This window comes from Haplochromis burtoni, unplaced genomic scaffold (assembly GCF_018398535.1).
Source record: "Haplochromis burtoni strain Fernald_Lab_line unplaced genomic scaffold, NCSU_Asbu1 Contig_1, whole genome shotgun sequence".
Lineage (NCBI taxonomy): Eukaryota > Metazoa > Chordata > Actinopteri > Cichliformes > Cichlidae > Haplochromis > Haplochromis burtoni.
The window spans coordinates 1,553,409-1,563,096 of record NW_024582362.1 but is presented as its reverse complement, the minus strand read 5'-3'; the positions used below and the strand labels follow the sequence as shown (position 1 = coordinate 1,563,096).

The window sequence follows — 9,688 nt, the reverse complement described above, 5'->3', positions numbered from 1 at the left end:
ATGCTGCATAGTAGCAGTTTGTAAGAGGAGCATGTACATTGAGAGGTACAACCAAGTGGCAACCTCTAGTCCATGCATCACAGATATTTCTAAACATAGTCCCATGTTTAGAAATATCTGTGATGCATGGACTAGAGGTTGCCAAGTCCTGATTGGAGACACCACCAAAGGTGGGTGAGAACAATAGGGCTAGGGTCTTCTTCAAGACAGGCAACCACCTGCTGGACAGGGACACATACTGATGGTTGATGAAGAGTAGAAGACCAACGTTTTGATAGAGGTGGCAATCACAGAGGACAGCAACATCAGGAAAAAACAGCATGAGAAAAGAGGCAAGTACCAGGAGCTGAGAGATGTGAAGTCCAATAGGACTCCAATAAGAATTGAGTGGTTCCAGCAGATTCCTGGCACAACATCAGAGGGTTAGGGTTAGGGGGTTAGTCTAGCAAAATATCCATCCATCCATCCATCCATCCATCCTCTTCTCCTTATCCTTTGTCAGGGCTGCTAGGGGGCTGGGCCTATCTCACCTACCATAGGGCGAGAGGTGGGGTACACCCTGGACAGGTTGTCATTCTGTGGCAGTGCTAACACAGAGAGACAGACAACCATTTGCACTCACATTCACACCTGTGGGCAATTTAGAATATAGCCTACCAGGAGCTGAAAAGAGACAAAGAGATAAAGCACAGTGTGTGAAATATACTGTAATTACATAAATTGCTTTATATATTGTGCAGTAAAAGTGATACATGTTCAAAATGTCTGTAAAGAAGAGAATAAGAATAACCTGGTTGCACTTTAATATTTCTTGCATCTCTCCATAACTAAGTCGCATAGGAAATTCAAATGCTGCTCTTAAAGTGGATGGGGGTTTTAATCTAATGAAAATGATGATGATGAATGACAGACGCGCTTCTCTTTTCCCTGAGGGATGATGACTATGAGCGAGCCTAGGTGGAAAGGACTCTCGAGGAGGAGAATGAGGAAGAGTAACCGCTGGCTGTGACAGTGACAGTTGCTCCTCTCCTCCATCCCCTCCTTCAACTTCATCATCAGCACCAGCATCATCATCACCCGCCTCGGCAACAGCAGCTTCAGCTTCATCAGAGGCAGAAGGAGTGTCCGTCGAGAGAGTGGAGAACGAAAAACCTAAGCAGCACGCATCTTTTTTTAAAAAGAAAAAAAAAGAAAAGGTGCTCCACTTGAGACGGAAGATGGAGAAATGGCAGTTGCTGATGAGCGAATGTAAGGACCAAGAAATTCGACAAAATCTTCTTTTATGACAAAAACCCGGATCCGTGCAACAGTAGGAACTATTTAAGGAACAAAAAGGTAAGACGTTCACCGATAACATGTTTTCCTCTCTCTACGCTAAGTTGGCGCTATAATGGCTCACATAGGAGCTTGTCTAAATACAGGTATCTAAATATACATTTAACCAGATTTCAACGAGATTGAATGACATGAAAAAAATGTGGCATTTAAGATAGACTACTATATTAAATAATTATCGGTTTGAAAACACGTTCTTATCAAATTTTTCGTACATCGGTGGAAAATAAATCGCTTTAATTGGTTTGGCCAGCTAAAAATACGATGTTAAGTAATGAATGTCCTGTAGTTGTTAGAAAGCATTGTTTTAGGCTTTAGGCTTTTTAATACCTTATATACGTGTGACTTGTGTTAATTATCAGTAATGAAGTTATATTCATCTATATTTCAAAAAGGAGGAGCAAGAGGAAGAGAGACGACAAACAAGAGTACCTATCTGCCCCCTTGTGGTTTTGATGTGCTGTGTATTGCCCAAATGAATGCTGCAGTAGCAATAAATTTTAGAGTTAAGAAAAAACAAACAAACATCAGAGGCACTACTTCATACTCACAGTATATATAAATATATTTAGGCTTTATGCTTTGAAAATTATATTTTATAATGAATATTAATAATCAGTAAGGCTACTGAAGCTAAATCCTTGCGCTGTATAAAACAAAGTAGAAAAGGTTCAAACTCTTCCCCTCCATTTAACCCTTTCACACACACCGACATAGCTACAGGATTTGCTTATTTATGGTGTGCAGTTCCATTCAGCTCATAAGTGGCCCACATTCATATATCATCCCCTGGTGGATCCCTGTTATGTAATTTCATCCCCATCAGACTGCATCAGCCTCACAATGTTTGCTGCTTGGCTTTTATGAGCTCACACGGGATATACACAGCCTATATACACAGAGGCAATGTAACACAAGTGTAAATCTAGGAAGGGTAAAAGGTAACAGCGACGAGGTAACGTGAGAGATTTTTGTTGTGTGTCAGCACATGTATATTTTGGATACATGTGAGTGTGGCAGTTTGGATACTGAGAGATAAATTATGCAAACCTCTAAACTAAGTCCAAATATTTGACAGCACTTTGGTTGCTGTTACACTGTAATGGATTTCACTTCATTTTTCAGATTGCCCCATTTGACGCCCATACAACATGGATATATCTTCATCTTCGCTTCAGTACGGATCAAAAAAGCGGGTCAAGATTCACCCCAACACAGTGACGGTGAAATATGCCACTCACTTCCCTCAGCCTGGAGATGAGGGCTATGACGATGCACCCTCTTTTGAGGACTTTGGCGCTTTTGCTGAAGCCAATGTGGGGAAGAGACTGGTGTCAGATAGCAAAGGTGGCAGGACTTTCTTTGGAACCATGGAAACCCAACCTAAGCAGCCAAGTGTGCAAAGAGACAAGGGCGTTGAGGGGCAGCTGGCCAGCTTTGGCGAGGCGAATGTGTTGGCCTCCAGGGTGACCTGGATGGCCTTGTTTGGGGCAGCAGTAGCTCATGGCTGTGTGGCATTGATTACTCGTTTAGCAGCTGACCGTTCTAAAGTTCCTTCTCTTGAGCTACTATTCATCCGCTCGGTGATCCAAGTGCTGTCCATCCTGGTGGTCTTCTACTACCACGAAGCCCCCTTTGGCCCCAAGGGCTATCGACTGCGTCTCTTCTTTTACGGTGTCTGCAACGTAATCTCAATCACCTGCGCTTACACATCCTTTGCCATAGTACCACCTAGCAATGGCACTATCATGTGGCGTGCCTCCACCACAGTCTTCAGTGCAGTTCTAGCCTTCCTGCTGCTGGATGAGAGGCTGGGCTATACTGATGTAGTCACAGTGGTAGGAAGTGTGTTTGGCTTGTGCCTGGTTATGGTGCCAAATGTAGCAGATGAGGAGAAGTCCAGGCTGGGGTTTTGGAAGGAGGCCTTTGGCTACACAATGACAGTGATGGCCGGCATGACTGCTGCCCTCTCCATGATCGTCTACAGGGCCATTAAGGAGCGGGTCAGCATGTGGACCGCACTCTTTACCTTCGGCTGGACGGGCACAGTTTGGGGCGCCTCCACCATGTTTATCATGCAGGAGCCCATCATTCCTCTGGATGCGGAGACCTGGGGCTATTTAATTGGGATTTGTATCTGCTCCACTGTGGCATTTCTCGGAGTCTACTATGCTCTAAATAAGTTTCATCCAGCCTTAGTGAGCACCGTGCAGCACCTGGAGATTGTGGTTGCCATGTTTCTCCAGCTCATCGTTCTGAGGATGATCCCCTCTGTCTATGACGTCATCGGGGGCCTAGTCATCATGATTAGTGTGTTTACTCTGACTGGAGTCAAGCTGTACAGGGTGAGCAGAGCCATTCGGCAGGATTACCAAGAGATCCTGGACTCACCCATCAAATGAATTTAGATGTCAGTCTAATTGTTTACAATGTTGCTTGGTTGTACAATTCAAAGAATGTCTGGGTCGTCATCTGATGATTTTGTATTGTTGTGTTGTCAAATGAGTGCCAGTTGTGTAACTAATAAAAAAAATGGTGTCTTAATATTTGTGTGGGAAATAATAATAAAAAAAGGCAGATATAACATGGTGACGACTTTGCCCCAGTAGTATTGCTTTAATGTCTAATCAGTTGTGTGACTGGCCAAAATGTTGGGCATGAAAATGATCTGTTTGGTTTGTGTGCTTTACCACGCTCCAAGATTTGAAATCAAATTGGCCACGTGGGATCTGGTCTTGTGAATGTCAATGTAAAATCAGCAAAGATATATCTCTGTAAATGTCAGCCCAGAGATGGGTCACGCTACATAAAAGGAATAAAATAAGAACTTTAAAAACAGCCCAACCTTTTATAAAAAACAAAACAAAAACAAAAAAACAACTGGTATTTATTTGTGTGGCTCCTAAGCTGTTGCTTTCCAAGACAGTATAATTTCTTCAAAGAAACAATTACAGATGAGCCAGCGAAGCTACAAAGTAGAATATAATGTCCTTTATGTGATAGGCTGCAGGCTGTAGCATTATGTGAGATTGTTCTTATTAAATCTAAATTGAACACCACAAACAGACTCCAAATTTACTGGAGGCCAAATGTGACTTTGAAAAATAAAAGGTCTTGTCTATAATTCCTTATATTTTGTGCACAAACTGTAGTTTTGTTGTTGCTGCTCCCTATCACGTATGCTCTGGCCCCGTCGCCTAGTTGATATTTAACACTGGCGATTATAACCCTGGATTCTGCTTCTGTTTACTGTCAGATGCATATCAAACTAATGCCCAGAGGCAGGTGCACTGTATTGAATTAGAGTTGCCTTTTGACAGCGTGAGACCATTTGCTTTTTCTGTAGTGGGTGATTCAGTGTCTCACCAGTGACGTCTCCTTTTCTCTGTTGAGAAAAACCAAGCCCACTTGAGCTCTACGTTTCCCCAAGGCAAAGCAAAAGCAATGGAATGAAATAAGAACAAAATGAGGATGCAGAGTGGATGAAAAGAGGGGATGATGCTTGCTCACAGCTGACACAAACGCATGATTCACTGATAGCCCAGCAGGTGGCATTCAGGATCCACTTCATTTAGACTGCTAGAGCTAGGAAATTATTTTACTTCAGAAAGCCAGGAAGCAATGTTTTGTGTATGCAGTAAAAATGGAAGCATATTGATGGAGCAAATTGATCTGAGACTGTGCACAGCTGATGACAATCTATTGAATAATAACCTTATTTGCACACAAATAGGTAATAAATGTCATGGGACCACTAATATACCCTTATTACAGCAACAATATAAGCAGTAAATCAAATCCGCCTGTGTAAGTGACAGTCTACTACTATTGAATAATACAAAATGACTAAAACAACAAGCTAGATCCATTTGCAGAGAAAATGTGGACAAAATCTTTCTCAAGCTAATAAGAAAGTGACTCAAAACACATTCCACCATGCCATATTTTATTTTAAACAGTCCAATTTATATTAAAAAGTGAATAGAAGTATTAGATGGAGTTTATAATCCACTATACATGCAGTATTATAGTCTAGTTTTGGGTGCAGATCACAGAATACATGTAGGGCAGGCCCATCTGTTTGAGCAGGAAACAGATTGCATCCTGCAGCGAGTTGCACAGCCTTCCAAATTACTCTGCAAGTATCTTCACCACAGACACGTTTAATAGATGTATCATCATTTCACATGTGGAGCCCGAATGGGATTGGATGACGAGTTATTTTATGTAGATTCGTTTTGTGTATCGCACGGTTGCTGATGACTGGGCACTTCTTTGAAATGCTTATTAATGCTGAGAAAACTGCAGTTGTCATATACTAAAAACACGTAGGCAGCATTTAACGCAATGCTTGCTGAAGGGCAAGCTTGCACTTTTTATGTATTTTATTTTAGCAAGTATAGTACAGAACATCAATTTCTTACTAGCCTAAATTATAGTTTGGGTCTTGTGCTAAAGTCCCACTCACTACGTATCTTTCTTTTAGATACCAAAACATAAACAGTACGTGATGCAATAACCAGACTCACTTTCATCTCTCTTTTCATACACACGTCTATCAATGGTAGCGATTCGATCGATTCTTTACCCTCACAGAGACGAAAACATGACGAATGGTTAGGGGAAAGCAAAGCACCAGCAGCTGCAGTGGGATTAACGGACAGTGTCTTTGTCCAATCACAAACTCCTGATTCTCTCTCAGCCAATCGTGTGGCAGCAGGCGGGACCCAGAGAGCGTCTGAACTGCTTGTGTAGCTGCTAGTTAGCTTAGCCATGCTGCTGAGCGATGACATGCATTGATGCAGAAATGCTATTCCAACGGGGCACGGCGTCTCGTCAGCTAGGCTAGCGTCTTGGAGTGGGGAAAAAAGAAAAAAAAAACCTGGCTGCTTAGCTAGGATTCTGGATGCCGCTTCTGTGCATCTTCGGCTGCTGTGTGTAACCCTTTAACATATTTCCAAAAGGACATAAGAAGAGGTGGCCGTCAGGAATCAGGTAAGACCTGGTATGACTAGAGCAGGGTATGAATCTGAGCTGCCGCTGATGGTGAAGCTCTGTGATACAGACTGCAGCACTAACGGTTCTCCAGCGTTAAAGCTCACGCAAGCTAACAGCTAAACGTTAACCTAGACTGAAAAAGAAAAGGAGAGAGAGAGAGAAAAACACCTAGTGTCCATGCCAGCATGGCCAGCATACTGTTATCCAGCTGGCAGACGGTTAGTCTGGCTGTAATCACTAAAAGCATATGGGGGAAATTTTCTTAGCCAGGTTAATGTTAGCCGTTTTAGCGTGACACGCTGTCAAGCTCAGGTTATAAGGTAAAAACTCCACCAAAACTGCTACATATCTTTATCATCTTTATTCTTCTTTTCGTTCAAGCGGGCACCACGTAAACACTTCTATTTGTAAGACTGACAATTAAATGAAGCCACAGTGATGTTAAACCGTTTGATCCAATTTACAGTTTATACTTAAATGCAGCTTTATTTTTTTTCTTATTATATCTCAGGATTACGTTTTTTAATTGCGTACTGAGTTGAACTCGCTTGGTCGTGGTCACGATGTGCATCACTGGTATTGGGGTTTGCTTCAAGTAGCCATAATTAGTCATAGCTTGTCCATCACCTCTATCTTCACCCAGTGATACCCAGTTGGCTTGGTATCTGTTTATTTGGACCAGTAGTGCTCAACCTAAAGACATTCTGTCCCAGAGATTTCAAATGCAGGAAAAATCTTCACCTTAGAGAACATACAACAATGAATTTTTTTTTTTTGTTTGTTAAATTGTTTTTTTTAATCTAAACTCAATTTGTGGATAAATACCTACCTGTATACTACCTGCAAAATGCATTTGAGCCTACATATTCCTAGTTGGATCACTTAGATCTTGTTTTGGGCAAGATTTTGGGTAATTGCACACTTAGTTTATCTCGTAACATTGTTTCTACCTTACACAACCCAAGCCAGACTAAATGTCATTCTTAGAAGCACAATGGGGCAGTTCGTCTGTATAACTCCTGGCGAGCCCTTGCGGCTTTTGTTTGTGTGGCCTTCTATAATTAATTAATTATATCAGAGCGATTTATGCGAGTAGCCTGCACATCTCTGCAACCAAATACTAGCGACTGGTTAAGAATTACTCTGTAATTATTGTCACAAGTTAGTTTTCAAGGCGGTGAGAGGAGGAGGAGGAAGAAGAGAGAGGCATTTGCTCTGCTGTTGCTCTCTTCTCAGTTGGAGTCACCGAGAGGGTATCCACAGCTTGCAGGAGGAAATGGTGATGCCATTCTTATCAGCATTTCGTACTCGAAGGCTTACATTTGAAAATCAAATGTATGCATGGAAACTGCAATTAGGCAACCTATTTTTAAAAAATTGCACCTGTCAGCTGCCATGTCATGAGCTTCTGTGCAGAAGTGAGGACTGTTCCTTCACTCTGATATACTCCTTGTGTACTCCTGTAATAGTCATACATCCCACAGTATAATGGTGCTCTTGTTTGGATTTTATGACAGAATAATCGTATGCGTATGAAGGCGTTATCCTTTTTTTGTTTGGCTGTGCCCTTTCCTCTTTTCCGAGTGTCTGGCTACCAGTGGCTTCCAGCAGCCAAATCTGTCCTCGCAGCCCAGGGTAAAATACCAACTTCGCTTTTCTCGCTAGTCAAAACGATGGCTAAAATTTCCCTCGTCAGGGCTCAGAAGCTAGTTCATAAAGTCACCTTTCTTTCTTTCTTTCTTTTTTTTTTTTTGGACTTTTTATGAAGTTGAGAAATGGGGATTTTTTTTTTCTTTTTTCCGCAATTGTCTCTTTGCATGTTATCGCCTTAATCTCTGTTATTGCATACATTCTCTTCCATTTCCTCTTTCATTTTTTTTCTTTTTTTGTGCCCGACTGCTCATGCATGTAGATGTTTGAAGAGTAAATAACAGACGTTCTCTGTATACATTAACTGTGACAGAATATGACGGAGCAACAGCTCCTGCTTTCTGTGCCCTGGCAAAGGGCAAAAAGGCGACTAATGAGCAAAACACTGAAACCCAAAAAAAGGGGAGAAAAAGATAAATTTCAGCTTAACAACTAAAGCAAAGTTGTAAGGAAGTGCACAGTTATTGTTTCTTGTTTGGACTAAGTTTTCCAACTTTTGTAAAAGTGTACTGTCCCGGCTGTATTTGCCATCTTTTTGTTTTCTTTTGAAGTGATTTGACTTCCTCGTGTCGAGTAGGAGAAGTGTGCAGTTTCAGTGTTTCTTCTCTTAGTCCATTATGGTTCAGGGTTTTCTTTCAGTGGGTTTGGCAAAGTGATAATGAGGATGTGCGTACTCGTGCAACTACGACTGTCATTGTTGTGACAGCAGTTGTGTAGCACTGAATTACAAAAAAAGCAATACTGTCATAATGGAAGAACTGTGCGTGTCTTTAATGATGAAAGCAGGCTTTTTAGGCACAAGCTTTGGTCATTTCTGTGAATTTGTTAAACCAATAGTAAGTCCTGCCCACAGACTCAGTCTGCTACAGTACTTTCAGTAGGAGCAAGAAAATGATGGTTCATGGGTGGCTTCCACACCACCCGTTTTACTTGTCATGTTCTTTATGAACATGTTATGCAAAAAAAAAAACCCAAAACAGTTAGACCTTCATATAGCTCCAGTATATGAGAGTGTTCTAATTAAAACCTCTTGTGTACCAGATTTTTGGATCTATAATCTCACCTCTCAGTGTTGTCTGTGGTCCACTGGTAGCAAATAGAGATCAGTGATTAGATGGAAACTTTCCTGTGACTATTTTATAACACCCAAACCTAGGAGCAAAGTTCAATTTTATGGCATAGCGCTCTTGGCCGTAACGACAACATGGAAAATATTTGAATTAAAGCAAGCTAGATCTTGAATGCAATCACACGGGAAATCAAACAGCAAGAATGAAATAATTAAACAGTCCGGCAACCTAGAAATCTCATCAGTCATTTGAGAATCAGTTTGTTTTTCTTATCGTGTTTCTGATCGCCTTGAAACTGACCTTCAAGCAACTGCTGAGATATTGGCTTTGCTGCAGACTTAAGCATCTTAATCAGATTATTTTGATTTCTTTAGTTTTTGTGTGTAGAAAAAAAGCTGACCATCCCTATAAAAATCTGTTGTTGCCTCTGAAATGAATGTGCTGGATCTTTTGAAGGGGTTAGCAATAGGGCTGCCACGATTAGTCGACTATTAAAATCGTCGACGACTAATTTAATAGTCAACACGTCGTTTGAAGCTTTGTAAGATCCCAAAAGACGCAGGAATAAGTAGTAGGGTTTAAGAGTGTAATAACGGACTGAAACCGAAGATGGCAGCACTGCATGTACAAGGGTG

General features: G+C 41.4%; 2 protein-coding genes across 3 annotated transcripts in view; both read left to right on the top strand.

Moving 5' to 3' along the window:
• Positions 1-823: 823 nt before the first annotated feature.
• On the top strand, positions 824-8,376 carry slc35g2b (solute carrier family 35 member G2b). Its single transcript, XM_005912324.3, has 2 exons — positions 824-1,335; positions 2,461-8,376. Exon 2 carries the CDS (start codon positions 2,487-2,489, stop codon positions 3,735-3,737), a length of 1,251 nt encoding a protein of 416 aa, XP_005912386.1. The 5' UTR covers positions 824-1,335; positions 2,461-2,486; the 3' UTR covers positions 3,738-8,376.
• Positions 6,126-9,688, top strand: part of nck1b (NCK adaptor protein 1b) — a 25,635-nt gene continuing 22,072 nt past the window's right edge. The window contains exon 1 of one of the 2 annotated variants that reach the window (XM_042219701.1): positions 6,126-6,330. The gene's annotated coding sequence lies outside the window, so the exon portion shown is untranslated. The remainder of the gene's footprint in view (positions 6,331-9,688) is intronic. The other variant, XM_005912325.3, reaches the window with a different exon arrangement.

What these genes read in the sequence shown, in the direction of transcription:
- slc35g2b (XM_005912324.3), top strand. Translation starts at nt 2,487, where the DNA reads ATGGATATATCTTCATCTTCGCTTCAGTACGGATCAAAAAAGCGGGTC.